This window comes from Vespa crabro, chromosome 1 (assembly GCF_910589235.1).
Source record: "Vespa crabro chromosome 1, iyVesCrab1.2, whole genome shotgun sequence".
NCBI lineage: Eukaryota > Metazoa > Arthropoda > Insecta > Hymenoptera > Vespidae > Vespa > Vespa crabro.
The window spans coordinates 3130001-3152500 of record NC_060955.1 but is presented as its reverse complement, the minus strand read 5'-3'; the positions used below and the strand labels follow the sequence as shown (position 1 = coordinate 3152500).

The following is a 22500-nucleotide window of genomic DNA, read 5'->3' as shown; positions in this document are numbered from 1 at the left end:
TAAGGGTGTCATGCCGATGGGGCTTTCGTGTCTAACAGGGCTACTCGCCACCATTGGTATCCCATGCATACCGCCGAAACCCAATTTACGCCCGTCCTGCAACGGAAAGCACTTCGATCCATTAAATCAATACAATCTCGGTCGTGTATAACAAAAAGATTTATAAAAAAAAAAAAAAGAAAAAAAAAAGAAACAAAAAAGAAGAAAGAAAGAAAGAAAGAAAGAAAAGAGAAAAAAGAAAAAGAAATAATTAAATCTATATCGACAAGCTAATTGACAATCTAATCATTAATTATTTTCATCAAAAGATAGTGGACAACGTTTATTTTATTACCTTCTCTTGCATTTGTTGTTTCATTGCTATCGTTTTCTTCTTATCCTTACATCTTTTGTTTTGGAACCATACCCTGATAACTCTTGGACTTAATCCGGTCATCTCGACCAATTGTTCCTTCATCAATGCGTCCGGTCGTGGATTTGCGGCGTAACACGTTCTCAAAGTATGAAGTTGTTTCTCATTCAAAACCGTACGTACTCTGGTTGGTTTACCGTCGGAACCACCACCGCTCTTATGACTTCCGGTTCCTCGTGCACCACCAACGCCGGCCTTATGAGAACCACTCTCTGATCCAGAGTCTAAAATAGAATCAAAATTCGATATGGGTATAATAATCTTTTCTTTTCTCTTTTAGAATTGTATAGATAATTGTTAACAATATTTCGATTCAAATTGATCTTATTTTAATTACATATGTAAATTAAAGATCTTTTTGTTTTTATTGATACCATCGATCTATTGATCGAAGTACGACAAATGATTAAAATTAGCCACAGAAGTCTAAATGTATTTAATTAGAAGATTATTGATTATCATTGATCGACAATTTTAATTAAAAAGATAAATTTCATCGATCCTTCATCATCGTGAAAAATATTCGTAAGACTTCCTGATGACATCCACATCCCTTCTTGGAATTTGTCGAAAGTTAGAAAACGTTTGAAGGGAATCGTTGATCTTAAGAATTATTAACGTCATAAATAGATATACCGATCGATGAAACAAAAATTGTTAATGATCAAAATTAGTTACAAGAATTTATTAAATCAGGGTTTAACTTAACTGTCGGAGAATCGATCGACAATACTAATTAAAAATATTAATTTCTTGATCTTGATTTCTTGAATCCTCTTGATCCGTCGCATTAGAAAAATATTTGTAAGACTCGTTATTGGTATTTTAATCAGCGTACTTGTCGAAGGGTAGAAAACGTTTGAATAGAATCGGTGCCCTTAAAAGAAATGAACTTAGGGAGATCAACGCGTATCGTACCAACCGGTCCTGCGAAACGATCGAGGTCCAAGCTAATGGGAGATCCGGATACTGTTTCAATATGGCCGGTGAAGAACGTAAAGGGCACCGACAACGATCATGTCTCTCTCTCTCTCTCTCTTTTTCTTTATTTATTTCTTTCCCTCTTTCTTTATTTCTCTTGCGGCACAGCAGACTTGAGAGCAGAAGAACGAAGAAACAATATTGTCGATGAGCAAACTCGGATCCGCGCATTCGTGACCATAGCTCGCGCGTTGCAGTACGTCCTTGAATAACAACGTGTCTGTCGGTTCTTCCTCTGGAGTACGTTCCCAAGTTCCTTTCGATCGGTTCTATTTGATTTACAGTGCTTCACTAAAGTCTTCGTGAATTTCATATTTTTTTTCTCTTTCAAATTTTTTTTTCTTCCTTTTTCCTTCTTTTTTTTCTTTAAAAAAAAAAAAAAAAAAAAAAAAGAATAGAAAAAAAAGAAAAAGAAAAGAAAAAAAAAAGAACGAAAAAATTCGTTGAATCGATCTCTCAAGAATATGTTAATAATCATTATCTTTGTTAAATATTTACAAGAACGTTCGACATTTTGATCAGATTTCACGGATTTCGGTAATACTCGTTTAGGATTCATTAAGAAAAAAAAAAAAAAAAAAAAAAAGGAAAAAAAAACAGAAAAAAGAAAAAAAAAGGAAAAAAAAAGGAAAGGAAGAAAAAGAACAGAAAATTAATAAAATGATAATTAATTATAATCTAGTATATAATTTATGATGAATTTTAATTTAAACTGAATTCACAATCATATGTCGTTGACTTCGAATTCAGGAAAGAAAAGTTGATTATTGACTTCGCGTCAAGGTTATCGACATTTTGGATATATATATAAATATATATAAGTAGGAAGTAATAATTACAATGTAGCAATTTAGTATTTTTATAATTACAAAGTTTAATTTTAAATTAAAATATTGATATTACAAATATATTTAAATTTACGATGATATTTCGGAAATGAAACAAAAATAATATCTCCGATGTATTCCTTGAGAGTTAACTGTTAAATAAATTTTGAACGATGATACCACGTTATTTAAGACAAAGTAATGCGTACTTGCATACATACATATTAAAGGAATAATAAATAATATTGTTCTTTATTTCGAAATTAATTATTCCATGTGTACATAGTTTAGATATTTGAGAGAGAGAGAGAGAGAGAGAGAGAGAGAGGGAGAGAAAGAAAGAATAGTTATCTGTCTGAGAAATTTGTCAACTGGCATTTAATGGACATTTAGAAATGTGAAATTTGGATCGTCGAAATAAGAGTATTTAAAAGGGTTGAAGGGTTCATAGTTAGTACAAGACAAGACAGGTTTATTATTATTTCGATGGAATCGATTGTTTGCCGATGGTAAAACAGAAGGAGGATAATGCAAGAAAATGCTGCTGGACAAATGAAATCTTCTCTAACTTTCTCTTTCTCACTCTCACTCTGACTTTCTCTCTCTCTCTCTCTCTCTCTCTTTATTTTTGGTATCCTAACCAAATAATAGTAACGTGGAAAAAGGACAAAAGAGCTACGGGCAGGTGGGGAAAATTTTCGAAAGAAAAAGAAAAGAGTCACTTCGATTTCGGGATAACTAGTTCCGTCAAAAAAAAAAAAAAAAAAAAAAAAAGAAAAAAAACAAAAAAAAAAGAAAAAGAGAGAAAACAAAATAAAAAAGAAATAAACAAATTATAATTAACACACACGGACACATACAGACATACACACAGAGACACAATGAATCCATTTTGAAGTTAACGTAGGTATCAATTATTACTATAGTTCAATATCATTTAATGGCATAGTTAAAAATAGAACGAAATACGAGCTCTGTTTGCTCGTAAGATGAACATTGTGAATGATCGTCAATATCGCCATCTTTCTCTATCTCTTCCTCTCTCTCTCTCTCTCTCTCTCTCTCTCTTTTTCTTTCTCTCTCTCTCTCTCTCTCCCTCCCTCTATTTCTTTCTCTTTATCTTTGTTGAAATTTCATTTCAACGTTGATCGTAATGACCGTAATATAAATCCGCACGTACGACTTAACGTCTCGTATTTACAATGAAAATAAATTTCAAGTTGGCTGAATACCAACAGATTTATTCTACTGTTGACGACATTTCAATTTCATTTGGCCGTTCATTCGATCGTATTAATGTAATAATGATATTTAATAATTATATAAAAGAACGGAAAAAAAAAGAAGGAAAAGAAAAATTGAACAAGAAAATATATATATATATATATATATATATATATATATATGTATGTAAAAAGCTATAGAAAAGAAAAATAAAAGAAGATTCATGAAGAAAAGATCAAAAATCGAGGATCAAAAAAACAAAAAACAACATAATTAAAATGCCGACGACATTGAGACGACGAATAATTTCGACGAATAATTTCGACGGATAACGAGCGTGCCTTCTAATGAAATTTATTCGTGGATCAGAATGTCTAAAGGATTTTCTAGTTGAGTATCGGGGCACAAAGAGCAAATTTACAAAAGGGTTCCTGGCCCGAGGGTAAAGCATATCTACGAAATACAAGGGATTTCCGTCATCGGCGATGGGAACGACAAGGACAACGACGATAACGACGATAACAACGGCAATGACTATGTGGACGGTGGTGGTAAGTGACTATAGTGTTGTGTTAGGATCGGCACGTGTAATTAGGTGTTGATAATTGAAGCCGTTGAGACCTTAAAGGCTTGACCACTACACCCTCTCTTCCTACACGCTTGGGATTACATGGCTCAGTGTCCATCTACCACCGCCCATATTAGGTAATATGAGTACGTCCGAGGCGTCCGATATATTGAATTATGAACGATGTAATAATCTATGATAATCTACTATGATAATTTTCACAACGACAACAGAGAAAGAGAGAGAGAGAGAGAGAGAGAGGGAGAGAGAGAGAGAAAGAGTCAGAAATAGAAAAAGAGAATTTTTTTACTTTTTTTTAAGAATTTCTTATTTCTATAAAACCAGTAATTAAGCTACACACATATATATATAAAATATATATTATATATGTATGTACGTAAATGTATATCATATATAATATATATATATATATATATATATTGTGTGTGTATATATGTGTATATATATTGAATGAGTATAAATACAAGATTTATCGAAAGTAACTTGGAATAAATATTGCATAATTAAATTCGATATAATGAAATCATTTATATTCTATATTTTAAGAGATTTTTATTAAAAAAAAATAAGTGAATCAAATAAATGGTTATGCATATTATATGCTATGCAATCTAAAGTTTATCGTCAGGATTTAATTTATGTAACGTAAATTAAATTTCGATTAGAACGATACGAGTGGTTCTATTGCATGGTTAAAAACGTGACTAGGAATATCTACTGGAGAAAAAGGGAGAGAAAAAAAAGAGAGAGAGAAAGAGAGAGAGAACGAGTTAAAAAGATTAGAAAGAGAGAGAGAGAGAGAGAGGGAGAGAGAGAAAGAGAGAACGAGTTAAAAAGATTAGAGAGAGAGAGAGAGAGAAAGAGAGGAATAAATTTTGCTTGCTAATTCCCGTGCAAACAGTACGGTACGAACGTGTCACCACAACGTGACACGGTAACTCATTTCGTCTTTTGTGATCTGTTTATCACCGTGATTCCTTTATGGAAATCATTGGAGTAGCAGACCGAAATTGACGTCTCGTCTTAACTCATTCTATCCGAACTTGAAAACTACTGCTCGGAAACGAATTTCAAAGCGACGGACACAGTGGTTTGACAAGTCTTTAGAGTATACGAGAGGTGTCAAATGTAACACCACCCTGCCAACTACTGTCGTACATAACTACGCACGATCCACACATCTTTTTTTCTTTTCTTTTTCTTTTTTCTCTTTTTTTTTTTTCTTTCTTTCCTTCTTTCTTTCATTCTTTCTTTCTTAAACAAGAAAACGCACGTCTCCTTATTTCTTCTTCTTCTTATTATTTTTTCTTTTTTTTATCTTTATTAAATGTACTTATTTATTTCATTTATTCTTATTCTAATCTTTTTATTTATTTATTTATTTTTTTATTTTTGTTTGTATATATCAATCGTGTAATTTCTTTATATATATATATATATATATATGTATATACGAAGATAAAAAATTTTGTGATTATTACCTGACATCGATCCGTCGTTTGGATGCAAATGATGATTATTATTTGTTAAGGAAGCGTTGTTGTTATTCTCGCTCCCCGGTACACCGCCAGTAGGACAAAATTTTCCACTTTCAACTATTTCGTGATCGTGCAAACAAAATAATCCGTCCTGTCTCAGGGCGAATTCATCGCCCGGTAAAAGCTTCCTCATGCAAGCCGAACAACGAAAACAATTCACGTGATAGATCTTGGTCTTTGCCCTCATCACGTATTCGTTCTTGCTGAAACACTGACTGCACTTGTCGCACTTCGTCCCGAACAGTCTGAAACATTCAATACGAAAAATATTTTTCATAATGTATGAAAAATACATATTTCATATGTATATACATTTGACATTTTCTAATGTTGAAATTAATTAGATATTAATTTTATATCTGATTATTACATATTTCCTTTTTTATATTTCATAATCTCGAGGGAGAAACATTTGAATAAAAAAATTTACAGTATTTAATTCATGATTCATGAATGAAAATTTTAACATTAGAAAATGTCTTATAATAAGATTAGTTCGATTTCTGATTTTTTTTACTATTCCGTCTTCGCAAAAGACAGTTTGGAATTTTCAATAGGGAAAATTAATCATAAGTACGGGATAGGTTGAAAGTTCGTGGACGATTTTAAAAATCAATTACTCATCTTTCAGATGTTTTAATTTAATTTTTGTTCTTCTTTCTTTTCTTTTTTTTTTTTCTTCTCTTGTTTCTTCCTTTCTTTTCGATCGTAAAAATTATAAGAGAGAAGAGCCTAGGAATGTCCGTGCAATCTGAAGAAAAAAAGAAGAAAAAAAGAAGAAAAAAAGAAAAAAAGAAAAAGAAAAGGAAAAGTTTCGAAAAAAGATTAATTGATATTTAAAATCAAATAAGAACTTTTCATCCAGGTCTCCTTAATACGATCGTTTAATATATCGATCATAATTATCGAATATAAAACGTACGTATGTGAGATTTGATATTTTCTAATGTTGAAATTAATTAGATATCAATTTGATATCTCATTATTATATATTTCCTTTTTTATATTTCATAATCTCGACGGAGAAACGTTTGAATAAAAAATTTACGGAATTTAATTCAGATATCATTAGTACGATCAATTGATCGATGGTTTGCGTTGGCGTCGATAATATCCATTGTCGGTTATCGTAGTCGATTTGTTTAATTTAGAAAAAAAAAAAGAAAGAAAAAATCTCGAACGGATATTTGATACTTAATTAAGTATAATGAAAATAAAAGAAGTCGAAAAATTAAATCTACAGACAATATATATCGACATTTTTTTTTTTTAAATACAATGAAACGAATCGTCGATGTTTAAACGTTATGAAATTGTATAAAATTTGAAAAGAGAAAGAGAAAGAGAGAGAGAGAGAGAGAGAGAGAGAGAGAGAGAGAGAGAGAGAGAGAGAGAGAGAGAGAGAGAGAGAGAGAGAGAGAGAGTGAGAGAGAGGGAGAGAGAGAAAGAGAGAGAGAGAAAGATAGAGAGAAACACAGTGATAAGGAAAAACCATAAGAACATATTCAATAATTTTCATCTTTCGAGAAATAAAAATATATATATATATATATATATATATAGATACGTTATCGGAATTTGTTGAAACTATCATGAAAATACATATATTTATCGTTATTCGATACTCTCATCCACTTTGCAAATATGGCTTATGATGTATAATAGTTTATGCTAGTACAGCCAATACGCTAGTACGAAAGAGAGAAAGAGAGAAAGAGAAAGAGAGAAAGAGATAGATAGAATATTTATCGGCGTACATCCTAATCTCGATAGCATCCTAGGTTCTCTCTCTCTCTCTCTCTTTCTCTCTTTCTCCCTCACGCTCGTTTCTCATAAGTTATGATACACTTCAATATCTGATAGTGCAATGCGAAGCGAGAGCGAATCGCGTGGGTGGCTCTCATGCAAGCTCATAATCCAACCGAACGTTTCACATCGGCTCAAAATATATGACTCGGTCTGGCTAATATTCTTACCCGTTCCCTATAATAACCTTTCCTATATATTTTCTTATATATCGTAATATCGTGTAGAAACGAGAAGCATAAACTCAGTTTGTACTACATGGGAATACGATGATACGTTATTTATGTTCACGCGTTATGGCATATTCGCTAACTTCAGGTTTAGAAAATCGATTTTGTAACGGGAGAGAAGTGATCGGTGGATAACGGGGTTGTGGGAAGGGGGAGAGGATGGGAGATAAAGGGGTGGTGGTAATAAGGAGCTGTTGGATGAAACTGAATGTTATATCAAATATTATAAAATATTCTATGGGTATGTATACGTGTACTTCTATATAAGAAACTTCTGTAAGAACAAATTTTATTCGTTGATAATTTTTTTCTCTTCTTTAACCTTTTCTTTTTTTTTTTTTTTTTTAAAAAGGTTTGCTTTTTTTTTTTTTCGTCGAACGAAAATTTCAACGTAGTTCATTGAGGGGAGGTAAGGTTGGGGGTGGATTAGATGGGTGGAGGGTGACTTATTTTCTTTTTTATTTTTTCGCTCGCTACAAAATCAACCACCACCGTCCGTTGTGATAATTCTTTTCTTTTTTTTTTCCTAAATAAATGAGAGACGGGTGTAATAAAAAGAAGAAAAAAAAAAAAGAAAAAGAAAAACAAAGAATAGCGAAACTCAGATATCTAAGCGAATTAATCGCAGACTAAAGATCAAATATTTTTTTCTTTCTTCTCTTTTTCTCTTTCTCTTTAATTGTCACAAGAGAAAAAATTGTTCGTTATTTTTTATCTTTTCTTTTGTCTTTTCTTTTTTTTTTTCTTTCTTAAATAAATAATTACTAACTTGTAAAGGTTACAAAGAAATAACATTTTTTCTTTTCACGGAAGAAATGGATCGATATCTCGGTCGTACTAATCGCAATCTAATTCACAAAAAGGGATGATTTTTCGTTTCTCATACGAGTAGTTACCGAAATGTCGAGTAGAATCGAGATACTGAGTGAGTGAGAAAATGAATGAATGAGTGAGAGAGAGAAAAAGAGAGAGAGAGAGAGAGAGAGAGAGAGAGAGAGAGAGAGAAAGAAATGAGCTCGCTTCTCTCGTTTTGACTTTTCTGACTAAGCGACAGGGACAACAAACAAGCTAACCGGCGAATGTCTTGTCTTGGAGTGAATTCACGTCGACCGGATATGCCAGTCTCTCTTCTCTCGTTCGGCCTTCCCGAAGGCGTTTCGACGTTTGACGGATCAATGCAAATAAACTTTCTGTCCCCGAGGGAGAAAAATATTTGGTCCACGTCGTCTTCGAAATTGTACCTGCCAGAAGAAAAAAAAGAGGGGAGAAGAAGTTCGAGAAAAGAGGAACGAGAGAAAAAATGAAAGAGAGAGAGAGAGAGAGAGAGAGAGAGAGAGAGAGAGAGAGAGAGAGAGAGAGAGAGAGAGAGAAGAAACAAGAAAAAGAAAGAAATATTCCCCTTGGCCACCCTCTCCCCCCTACCGAAAAAGTATACTCTACGAGTGGGTGTACGTTGAAAAAGAGAAAAAAGCAAAAAAGGATAACAAGAAAAAGAAAGTGACATAAAAGATCTTTGTTTCTTCATTGCGATGTAAACACATCGAACGAAGAAAATATCTTGGACGAAAGAGAACGTCGAACTGTGCGCGATTGTCTCGTACACTCCGTTCCTTTTTTCCCCCGCCATTTAAATTCGATCGCGTGCTAATGGCGTCCCATTTAGCATGACGGTTCTATTTAAATAGAAATTAAATGAAAAGAAATGTGGATATTTTCAAAGAAGAGATTTATATAATTTCGATTGAATAAAATTTCGATTCTAATTTAACTGATGAAAAGTATTATCAAAAAAATATGGATAATAATAAGAACATACGGAAATGTGAATGATTTGATATATATATATATATATATATATATATATATATATAATATTAAGAAATATATGGGATATTAAAAAATATAGAGAATATTTAAAAAAATATATATAAAACGTAAAGGATATTAAAGAAAGAATATTAAACAAAAATTTTTTTTTTCGAATCCATGAAGTTATATTATATGTTTAAAAATATAATAGAAACGATATATATCAGTAATATTAATTATTAAAAAATATAAAGTGTACAAATAAGAAAATAATAAATAAATAAATATTATATATATATATATATATATATATATAAAATATTTAAAAAAAACAATGTACCAATAGATAATTATGATGGAGAATATTAATATATCGATATATTGATATTATACTATAACGCAAACTTTTCTTTTTGATTTAACTTCAACCCTTTTAATAAGATTTACCTTTAAAGAAATTATAATATCATTTATCCCCCCCCCCCCCCCCGCATTTCCACCTTTGCGAATACGATACGTACGATTTCGTCCGGAAGAACCTTGAAAAAAAAAAGGGAAGGAAAGAAAAAGAATGACAAATAAAAAAAAAATAAAAAAAAAAGAAAGGAAAGAGGAGAGATAGAAAAAAGCCAAAAAAAACAGCCAAAAAAAGAGAGAGAGATAGAGAGAGAGTGTGAGACTCCTGTCTCTCGTCGAAAGCTTCAATCCGTCGTCGGTTTTAATTCCGCAAGCTCGAGCGCGAGCCAACGTTACTACGCTCTTTTTTCTTTTTCTTTTTCTTCATTCTTTTTCTTTCTTTCTTTTCTTTTCTTTTGTTTTCTTTTTTCTTTTTTTTTGTTTTTCTTTCGTTGCATGCAGTTGCACGCGCGAATCGTCCGTGCACATGTTCCTTGTCTTGAACACGTTGCATACCTACATTACGCGAGGATTCGAAGACGAAGACGAAGACGAAGACGAAAATGTAGACGAGAAGAGACAAGACGAGACGAGACGAGACGAGACGAGACGAGACGAGAGATTTTTCGTTTCGTTTCATTTCGTTTCGTTTCGTTCCGTTTAGTTTAGTTTGGTTTGGTTTTTCGTTCGAACGAAACAGGACGACTCGATCGGAGTTTATATGGCGTTTGTTACTCGTTGCTACGGGTTCACAGATAAAAATACTTCGCAGTCACACACACACACACACTCTCTCTCTCTCTCTCTCTTTCTCACGCATACACATCTTCCTTTTTTCTTCTCTTTTCATTTTCTTTTCTTCCTTCTCTCTTTTATTCCTCCAGAATGCGTTTCTTTATTCCTTTTCAATCCCGGTCACAGCCTCCTCGTACAGCGTCCTATCGTGTGTTACCAGTATATATATATATATATATATATATATATATATATATATATATGTACGTGTGATTGTGTGTGTGTTATGTATATATTTATGTATGTATATATGTGTATCTAAGCAAGTATGAGAAAACGTGTGTGTGTGTGTGTGTGTGTGTGTGTGAGAGAGAGAGAGAGAGAGAGAATGTAGCGGGTTCACTCTGACAAGAGGGACAGTTTTGCATTAATTACCATACCGCAGACTTCGATCGGGATTCGAGCGTAAGCCTTCCACCTTTTTTCCTGGAATTCGTGAACGCGTATCTTTCTCTTTCTATACTATCTTTTTCTTTTTCTTTTTCTTTTTTCCTCTCCACCATCATCACCACCATCAACACCATCGCCACTCGCCAATGGGTACACCAGCATCAACGCTACTATTATCGGCAGCAACCATGGATTTTATGACGGTGGATCGTAAAAAGGAAAAATACGAAAACCGATAACGATACCAAGTAGAAAGAATGAAAGAAAGAAAGAAAGAAAGAAAGAAAGAAAGAAAGAAAGAAAGAAAAAGAAAGAGAAAGAGAGAAAGATAGGAGAAAAAATAAGAAAAGGAGGGATCAAGTGTATGTATATATGTATATGTATATATTTGTGTGTCTGTGTGTATGTGTGTATGTGTATATTTTCGAGGAATAACTATTTCGTGGAAGGGCTTTTTGGGGATTACTTTTTAAAGGGTTGCAAAGTCTTCTCAAAGTCTCTTAATTTTAGATAGAGATATATATATATATATATATATATATATATAGAGAGAGAGAGAGAGAGAGAGAGAGAAGAAATAATATTTTTGTGTAATTAATTCTTCTTCTTAATTATTTTTTTTTTAGTATTCCTCTTCTATTATTATTATTATTATTATTATTATTATTATTATTATTATTATTATTATTAAAATTTTTTTTGTTTAGTATCCTCTTCCTTTCTCTCACCTGACGTAATCTCCTTTGCAGTACGTCTTCCCGTCGCGAACGAAGCAGGTGCAATGTTCGTCCAAAAATTGCTGACACTCGGCACACTTCAAACAGGCAGCATGCCACTCGAGATTAGGCGCCACCCTCAATATCCACTGGTCGTGAATTCGTCCACCGCAGCCGACGCAATGCGAGCTACGTCCTTCTGAAAATGAACAATGTGTTTTCTGATTAAATTTCTTTCTTTCTTTCTTTCTTCCTTTCTTTCTTCTTCTTCTTTTTTCTTTTCTTTTTTTTTTTTTTTTTTTTTTATTAATAAGAACATCCAAGAATTTAGAATTCGTTAACGATTTGTTCGTTTTATTTCTTTTTTATTTTTTTTTTTTTTATATATTCGTTCGCGTAAATATGTTCTAAGGATTAAAATTAATTGATTCATTTTTTTTTTTTTTTTTAACATAGATATTTTGTCGATATGGTTCAATTTTTTTTTTTTTGCATTTAACATAACTTTATTTAACGCATGTAAATTTATGTAGGTATATCTATATATATGTATGTGTGTGTATGTGAGTAACATATATATATATATATATATATATAAAACCTATGCTAAGGAAAATATTAACTTTTAGGATATAAATTAACGTGCGGAGATAAGAGTTAAAAATAATATATTAAGATGATATTAAAGAATGAAATGAAATTATTACATCACGTTTTATAGACGTTTAACGATCAATTAAATAATAATTTTGAATACTTTTTAATTAACGTATCTATATAAGATTACGATTTTCATTAATGATCTAATGATACAATTTAAAATCCATAATTTTGATTGACTCGATAATTAAAAGCGTTAATCCTCTTTTACGACTTTTTATTATCAATTGGATAGATATCATTGATAGTCGAGTGCAAATTTGATATATCTTATTCGTAGAAGGAATGAAATTGTTTGTTCCGTCAATCATGAAAGACGATTTAAAGATATAACAGAGTTTTTTAATCGTGTCTATCATTTTATGTACCTATCGATTATATCACGGGCACGTTCTTTTTCTACGATAACAACAAAAACGACGTTTTATAATTTGTGAAACAAAACGGAAGTGTACAAAAAGGAAAGGAAGTAATAAAAGTGTATGAGAGATTCCTGATCATGATAGAATATTATGTGATTGATATTAAGAAAAAGAATGATGATGATTTATCGAATTACGAATTATTTTCAACACTTTACTATATTCGTATTAATCGTTATCGGTATTCGATCGTTCGATTTAATTAAATGCTCCAAAGGGAAAAAGAAGTGAAAGGAATGAGTGCTTTAAAAATTATCACTACAAAGTTGTTCGATCATTATGCTCGACGACGACAACGACGACAACGACGACGACGACGACGATCATCGACCGACGGAATATGATTTTATTCATTTATTTCTCGATATCGTTGAAGCAACCGATCATCGAAATTGAACGAGTTTTAACGAACGGTCTTTTTCCTCTTCTAATATTATGTCTAAACATCCTTATATATCATCTATTACATCATGTTTTTCTTCAACTCTGCCATTACTACGATCGATAACTTCCTTTCTACGAGACACTACTACTATTCTATATAATAATATTTTCTCTTAGTACACGTATCTTCCTTTATACATTCATCAGAACCAAATAATTTTATTAGATTTAGAATATAATAATTTTAATCGTTTGTTTTTTTATAATCCCTCCCCCATCTTATTCCGATAGGGGAAAAAAAGGAAAAATTTTAAGAATGAAAAAGAAAATGCGATTATATACTTTCGGCTAGTCGTTACGTTCAAAACACTTTTAAAAATAAACAATTGTTTTAGATCGATGATGATTCACATAACACGTTCATCGATTGATGATATTAACTTTTAAAAATATTCGTAGAGATACTCTTTCAATTTGTCATTACATTCGAACGATTTATTACGATGAATAAGATTGTTTCAGATTCGAGATAAATTGTAATATTTTTGAATTAACTAATTTGCATTTATTTCCGAAAGATAATTTTTTTTTTCTTTTTTTTTCTTTTTTTTTAACGCGATATTTTCTTTTAACTTTATGTTTCGTTCACATGTTAATTAGATTAAGCTCATTATTTCGGATCTAGTAAAAATAATCAAATTTTTCGATTAATTAAAGTTTACTTATCCCTTTAAGAATAGAAAGAAAAAAAAGGAAAAGCAAAAAAGAAAAAGGAAGACAATTAAAATAGCGTTGATTATTACACGAAATGAAATGATATAAATAGATTATTAGAAATAAATAAAAAATTATATTATAATGAGATTAAGCATTTAACAAACAGAAAAGTAGATTCAATATGACGATTGATAGAACTGTGTATATCACGATATTGTCACCTCTTTATAACATTTGATTCTTCTTCTTAATTATTTTCAATATATACGCACAAAGTAGAAGAAAACGAAAAATTAAAAGGGCACGAATCCTTGATAAAATAACAATTTCGAATTATATCCTTCGAAAGTGGATGCATATATGTATTCGATCTTCAAAAATTCGATACTCACGAACTTCAAACTTGTACGAAAGGTAGAGCGTTGTTAAGAAGAAAAAAAAAAAAAGATAAAAAAAAGAAAAAATAAACAATAAAAAAAGAAAAAAAAAGAAAGGAACACCGCAAAGATATAAACAAAAAATAAAACGACACCAGTCACTGAATCGATGCGAAAGGAGACACGATTTATGAAGAGAGAAAGAGAGAAAGAGATAGAGAGAGAGAGAGAGAGAGAGAGAGAGATAGAGACAGACAGAAAAAGAGACAGATAGACTGACAGAAAAAGAGAAGAATAAAGAGAGAATAGAGAGAAAGAGTGAGATTGTATGTACAAGAGAGAGAGAGAGAGGGAGAGAGAGAGCCACAGAGAGAGAGAGAGAGAGAGAGAGAGAAAAAGAAGATGATAAGAATAAGAATAAGAAGATTTGAAGGAGGATGCTGGACCAGCCACAGCATCGGCAGTGGTGGCTGCGCCACTGCGGTCGAGCGCTTCCGAAATTAGCTGCCGTTTTCTCGAGACGCGTTTGCGCCGCACCGCGGAGGCGTCCGCGTTGCCGAAGAAATGCCGACGAAAAAGATAGAGAGAAAAAAAGAGACAGAGAGAGGAGAGAGAGAGAGAGAGAGAGAGTGAGAGAGTGAGTGAGTGAGAGTGTGTGTGTGTGAGAGAGAGAGAGAGAGAGAGAGAGAGAGAGAGAGGCAAGGGTGTAGACATGGGCGGTTCTTGGAGCATGAAAAGGGGCTTCGAAACTCCGCCCAGGGGAAACCGGATGCCGAAACTCCATCGGAGTCGGCGCTTGAACGTTCCTGCGCGAGTTTTGCGCAGATTCCGTAGAGAGATAACAAGACGATCGACTAGAACGTGTCTTCGTCTTCGTTTTCATCCTTTGTCTTCTTATCCATTTCGAACGTGCTTTAAAACTTTCCCCGTGCGATTTAAAACATCCCTATAAATCGTATATTCGTCATAACACGCTTTGGATTTCTTTGAATCAATGATAACACCAGTGGTTTTATCATATTTAGAAATTAGATTGTTATTGTTTGAAAAGATTTATATCGGTGGATAGTTTTATGCTTTATGTTTCCTTTTTATGAACAATGGAAACGTCGCGTTTTTATATTATGTGTGGTTTTACGACGATTATTTGGTGTATTTTGTATTTATCTACGGTAATATTTCACTACCATATATATATATATATATATATATATATGTATATGTATATATATATATATATGTATGTGTATCTAATTGTTGGATTCTATTAAAAGTTTTAGTGTAAGTTTCGAGATAAATTTCTAAATAATAAAATAAGACGATCGATTAAAAATACGTATTCTTCTTCTTATTCATTTCGAGCGTCATTTAAACTTTCCACGTGCGATTTAACAACCCGTATAAATTATATTCGTCATAATTCACTCTGGAATTGTTTGAATCAATGATTCGTCTTTTATCATATTTTTAGAAGTTAGATGTTAGTAATGTTATAAGAGATTTATATCAGTGTAGTGTTTTTATATTATGCATGATTTTAGGACGATAATTTAATATATTTTGTATATATCAAGGATAACATTTGACTATGATATATATATATGAATTTACTTGTTGACTTCTATTAAAAGTTTCAGCGCGAATTTCAAGATAAATTTCTAAATTATAATAAGACGATCGATTAGAAACTTGTATTTTTCTTTTTCTTCTTCTTTTTCTTCTTTATTAATCATTTCGAACGTGCTTTAAACTTTCCCCGTGTGAATTAACTCTTCAATATATCGTAATTTCTTGGATTTCTTTGAAATTCATTTTATCATATTTAAAGATTAGAAATTGTATTATTAGAAATTAAATTTATATATTATATATTAGATTTATATATTAGAAATTGACCGAGCAAATGATTCGAAGAAATTTATGTTAATGGATAATTATATTTATCTTTGGTTTTACATATATCGTCGAAAAATTATTTTTATATTATTTGATCTTATGATGATTTAATGTATATATATTTTGAATTAACATTTCCCTACGATATACGTATTTACTTGTTTGTTTCTTTCTTTTTTTTTCTTCTTTCTTTCTTTTATTTATCTTAATTTGAATAATCTTGTTGTTATCTCACTTTGAAGATTAATCCCATAGATAAGTATTTATTTATTCGTATTTAGATTAAGTCTACGTATTAGGGATGTATTATAAGTCAATATTTAACTATGATAGGGACAACATTTTTTGACTTATATTTTTCTTTTTCAAGAGATTTTCTTTTTCACACTCATCACATTGAAAATTAACAGTATACCTATTCATCTGGAGATACTATTCGGCTATGTATTAGGATTAACATTTGTCTATGGGTATAAATATATATATATATATATATATATATATACTTCATGTCTTCTATTTATCTGACATAACGACAGTATGAATGTTTATGCGTGCTGTTAATTAACGTAAATTATAATATTTAATTAATTTTCTAAATACAAATTATAATATACATTTGAAAAAACTAATAAATTATTTCCTTCACAGAGGAATAAATTCTTCAATATTAATTATTTTTAATTAAATAGATATATATATATATATATATATATATATATAAAACAGTAAATAAATAAATAAATAAATAAATAAATAAGAAAGGTAAATAAGTATTATTAAAGAATGTGTTAGGATTCAATATATATATATATATATAGTTTTAATATATTTCTAATGGTATTTTGATATCACGCCGATAGTAAGAGAATGATCGTGAGATTATTAGTAAATTATGTCTCTCTCTTTCTCTCTCTCTCTCTCTCTCTCTCTCTCTCTTTAACGTACCAAAAATCTTTTTCTTTCTCAGCGATAGGATCGAGCCGGTTTTGTTTGGAACGTAGAAATCGTGTATCTTTTTGTGGATACCGAAATGGTCCGCGTGCGGGTTTTCTTCCCTTTCTCCATGTCGGCTGCGTCTCCGTAGAGTCGGCCGATAAAAAAGTCCGACCACCAGAGGATTCTACGTAGTCGGGACACCATCGAGCAGCACGTCGTATACAAAAACGTAAAACGGTCTCTTTCGGATGCTGTGTCGTCATAAATTCACGCCTGACGTCTGACGATTTGTACGACAAGCTCGCGGCCCTTCCCCTCTTTGCCAGGATTACGTACATAATTTTTTAGTTTTTCTTTTTGTTTTCTTTTTTTTTTTCCATTTTTACGTTTCTCTTCCTTAATTTTTGTTTATATATATATATATATATATTTTTTTTTTTTTTCTTTCACAACAATACTCATCATACCCAGAGAGCCGTTTCTTTTTTTTTTTTTGCGGCAAACAAATCCTTCGAGCGCGACGAAATTTGCAAGAACGGGAAAAGGAAAAGAAGGAAAAAAAAAGAAACGAAGAGAAAAAATCGTTTTCTCTTTCTTTTCTCTTCCTTTTTTCTTTCTATTTTTCCTTTTTTTTTTTTTTTTTTTTTTTTTTTGATAAATTTGTCTTCGCTTCAAATGTTTGATCACGAAAAAAGTTTAATAAATATGCCTGATCATTATCTATCCATCTCTCTCTCTCTCTCTCTCTCTCTCTCTATCTCTATCTCTCTCTCTTTCTCACTTTAATTAATAAATTCTTGATAAAATAAACGATCCCAACCGAAAACAAGCAAATAATTGCCGTATCGCCCGTTCATGCGTTTCGAAATAGCTTTAAAAAAATAAAGAGAGAGAGAGAGAGAGAGAGAGAGAGGGAGAAAGACAGAGAAAAGCAAAAAAAAAAAAGAAAGAAAGAAAAATGGAAGTGAAAAGTAAAGCCACGCGCGTTTCGCGCTTTCCCAGGGAACAAGAAAAAGGAAAAAAAAAAAAAAAAGAAAGAAAAAAGAAATATTTTTCTCCTCTCTTTTCAATAGACGTAAGACAAAACATCTTCTTTTTTTTTCTTTTTCCTCTTTGGGTGGAACGCGTGCGACCACCATGAAAATTCTCGAGAAGGATAAGGTCAGTAGTGTGAGAAGAAAGGAAGGAAGAAAGGAAGGAAGGAAGAAAGATAGAAAGAAAGAAATAAAAAAAGAAAAAAGGAAAGAAAGAAAGGAAGGAAGGAAGGAAGGAAGGAAGGAAGGAAGGAAGGAAGGAAAGAAAGAGAAGGGAAATACGTCTGTAGTAAGAGAAAGAGAAGAAGGTGTGAGGGAGGAAAGAAGAGAAAGACACACACAAAGCAAGAGAGAGAGAGAGAGAGAGAGAGGGATGAGAACAAGGTCGGCCAGGATCAAAGGGAATCAAATAAGGAAAAAAAGAGAAAGAGAGTATCATTTTATAAGTGTGTAGATACGTGTGAGTAAGAGAGAGAGAGAGAGAGAGAGAGAGAGAATGCGTCGGCGTCCCATTAGCTTCTAAAGAGGACGAGACACCACTTCGTATCTCCCGTATGTTTTCTATCTCTCTCTCTCTCTCTCTCCTTTTAAGCTTGGTCGTGCGTACCAGAACCAGATACATACATACATATATGCATACACATATATAGTTCAAGGGTGGTACCATGCATGTAATCGAAGCTTCTTTACGCGCCGCATAAATAAGGAACGTCCAAGTATACGAACGCGTACTTATACTCCTTTTCTTCTAACCCACCTCCTCCTCCTCTATTTTCTCCTCTACTAACCACCCATTTCGTGACAACCTTGTTGTCTTTTCGTACCGACGAAAAATTTCTCGCTACTACCTATTTATGTACATCTACGTAATACGGTCGATTATTATTTGTAAAGGTCGACATGTTTATTTAAATAACGCATATGGTAAGATATGTTATCGTACATATTTTCATATATAATATATTGTTATTAGATATGAAAATATTGTGTAATATATACATTGTATATATTTAATAATATAATATATATATATATATATATATATATATATGATTATAAGATATAATAATATATAAATATATAAATATTATAGATATAAAAAATATAAATATTGAATTATATTGATAGATATAGTACTTATATATATATAAAGAAAAAAAAAAAAAAAAAGAAAAATAATATCTTAAAAATATTCCTCGTACAGAATTTTTATTGCAAACAATAATAATAATGATAATAGTAATAATAAGAAAAAAGAAAAAAAAAAAAAGATGATTTAATTATTTCATAATGATCGATTTGTTGTTCATTTATAGATTTCATTGTTAGATTTAATAAAAAAAAAAAAAATACTGTTAGAAATTATTTGCAGATTTTTCGTAAAAAGATTAAAGCTATTGAACATGTTCGCTTAATATTTATGTTGTATCTAATGTATTATCTAATTGTAAGATCTTCAGAATCTTAAGTAGTATGTCGTATGAAGCAATACGAAATGTTAAGCTCTTTCTTTCTTTTCTTTTTTTTTTTTCTTTCCTTTTCCTTCTTTTCTAATTTTTTTTCTTCTTCTCAACGATGACTGCACCTCGATGCAATGCGAGATAAAGTTTATCGCGAACTTACGGCTATTTAATTCTGACTAACTCCTAATTTGCGCGAAACGTTTAACGATAAACGTAAAGGATTGATAAGAAAATTATTCTCGTGTTTATCTACGGATTTTCTCCTCTTTTTCTTTTTCTTTTTTCTCCATGTCTTTTCTTATATACCCTTCAATTTTTCTTCTTTTTGTTTTTTCCTACTTATTACTTCATTCCACGAATTACATTATCCATAGATCAATCTACCGATCAACAATTGTACTCATTATTTCATTTCATTTTATTTTATTTTATTTTATTTTATTTTATTTCCTTTTTGGCAAATTTTCTATTCTCGATTAATACTACAAAATACCACAACGCCTTAATAATTTAAAACATTTTATCAATTATACACGTACATTGATATTTTTTACCGATGTCATTCGGTCGTCATTCATTAATTAATCTAACGAACGTGTGAATGAATTATTGACGAAAAACCAAAACAAAAAAAGCAAAAAAAGAAAAAAAAAAAGAAAAAATCAAGGAATAAATTAACACGAACGCAAAGAAGATTATCTAATGCACGTTTTAACAACGTCGTGATTATCATCGATCGATCGGAAAGAAAAAAAAAAAAAAGGAAAACCAACAACAACAACGACAACAAATATTTACACAAAAGTGAAACGTGTTTTGTCGATGATTGATGATAGTTAGCAAAACTAGATCCTCGCGACATGTCGCGAAAGGATGATAAAATTATGTTTGTTAGTAGTAGTCGTCTTCGTAAGAAAAACAAGAAAAAGGAAAAGAAGAAAAACAAAGAGAGAGAGAGAGAGAGAGAGAGAGAAGAAAGGTAAAAAGAAAAAGAGAAAGGAGGGAAAAGAAGAAAGACAAAAAAAAGAAAGTAAAAAGTAAAAAGGAAGAAAAAGAGAGAGAGAGAGAGAGAGAGAGAGAGAGAGAGAGAGAGGAACAAAAAGAAGAAAAAGAAAAGAAAGAGAAAATGAAGAAGAATTCGAGAATGGTAGGGAAAGATGGTGAGAAGGATGAGGACAGAGGGTTGGGGTGAGGAGAGGGGGGAGGGTGGTTTAGTAGGTCCAGTAGCTACCGGTAGAGAGAAAGCGTGGGTGGCGTCGAATTGTTGCTTTTTCGCCGGACCGATTATCTTTTCGATCTTTCTGTTTTTCTTTTCTTTCTTTTTCTTTTTCTCCACCCTACCTCCTCCCTCTCTCTCTCTCTCTCTCTATCTCTTTCCCCCTCTCGCCCATACAATCCCTATCCCCTATTCCTAACCCTATCCTCCCTATTTTCCCCCCTCCTGTGTCTCATTTCTTTGTCCAAAGCTGCCTTTTTTCTTTTTTCTTTCTCCGATAAATAAAAAAAAAAAAAGAAACGAAAGAATAAACGTCTGTCTCTTATCTACGATATATTTCGTTTAATATACGATAGAAATGATTGTGGTGCAATGGTTGGTAATGGTCTACGGTGAACGATAACGATGAATGATGAATTGGAATCTTGTTGATGGATCTTTACGGTCAAAATTAATCACGAACGATCGAGATTGAATTATAGATCGATCGAGAAATATAATCAAACTTGATTGGGGTTTAATAAAATATTAGAAATTATCTGATTGATGCACAGAAAATAAACGATTTTCAATCTACCTATGTATATGTGTATATATATATATCCAAAGAATTTATTTTGTGTAAGTCGAAATATTTTCTGTAATAAGTAAGTGTAACGGGGAAGAAGAAAAAAAAAAAAAGAAAAGGAATGAAAAAAAAAAAAAGGAATAATTAAATTCTAAAGCGTATTTTAAACGCAAAGCTACGAGAATAAGGGACAATGTTAAGGGAGAAAGAAGGAACGGAGGAAAGGGGGACGGTGGGATAAGACGATGGGATTAAGGATTATAAGATTTCTACGTGATTATATTAAATAAATTGTTCTTATGTTATATCAATTTGTTTAATCTTTTCACATGTATAGATAGCTGATATCTATTGAGAAAAATATAAAATATTTATATATATAATTGAAAAGAAAAAAAGAAAAAAAAAAAAGAAAACAAAGATGAGATAATAAGATATATTTACATATATATATATATATATATATATATATATATATATATATATATATATATATACGCACATATACATAAATGGATAAGAGATTGTTGGAGTGTGCAGTTATCGGTAAAAGAGTGGATGAAAAAAAGAATAAGAATAAGAAGAGAATGAGGATAAGGATGAGGGGTAAGGACGGAGGATGAGGATGAGGATGAGGATGAGGATGAGGATGGTAGAGAAAACGGCGCCGGGTCTTATGTCGAGGATGTCTGCTTGGCAGTTCAGAGGCGCCGACCTGGTGTCCCACGGCGTTCGTTTGGTATTTCATTAACACCTCCGCTAATTATTTCCCTTTTTTTGTCCAGCCCAGCCAGTTTCGTAGCAGGATCGGGAATGCACCTTACAAGTCGCGGCTCTCGCTTCTAACCATATGCATGCGTGCGTATATGCGTATATGCGCGCACATATACACGCGTACGGTTTGTATTTGTATGAATGTGCATAGTTTGTTTTTATAAGGGAGTTTACTGAATGAGCACTAAAATTTCAACGATTCGATTCGATTCGATTTCGGTGGATCAATTTTTCGAGACGATCGGATTTAGAATGATCGTATGAATTATTCGATCGTTCGATCGTTCTCTCTCTCTCTCTCTCTTTCTCTCTCTCTTTCTCGTTTTATAGGATAATC

At 31.7% G+C, this 22500-nt stretch overlaps 1 protein-coding gene across 7 annotated transcripts in view; it reads right to left on the bottom strand.

Annotated features, from left to right (window-relative positions):
• The window catches only part of LOC124422481 (insulin gene enhancer protein ISL-1), an 88404-nt gene that overhangs the window by 3644 nt on the left and 62260 nt on the right, over positions 1-22500 (bottom strand). For 5 of the 7 annotated variants that reach the window (XM_046959024.1, XM_046958986.1, XM_046958969.1 and 2 more), the window contains 4 exons: positions 11726-11912; positions 5515-5816; positions 335-636; positions 1-111 (listed from right to left, as the gene is read on the bottom strand). The exon at positions 1-111 is cut by the window's left edge and continues 111 nt beyond it. In XM_046959024.1, the coding sequence (XP_046814980.1) occupies positions 1-111; positions 335-636; positions 5515-5816; positions 11726-11912 (902 nt within the window). The remainder of the gene's footprint in view (positions 112-334; positions 637-5514; positions 5817-11725; positions 11913-22500) is intronic. The other 2 variants (XM_046959005.1, XM_046959016.1) reach the window with 2 other exon arrangements.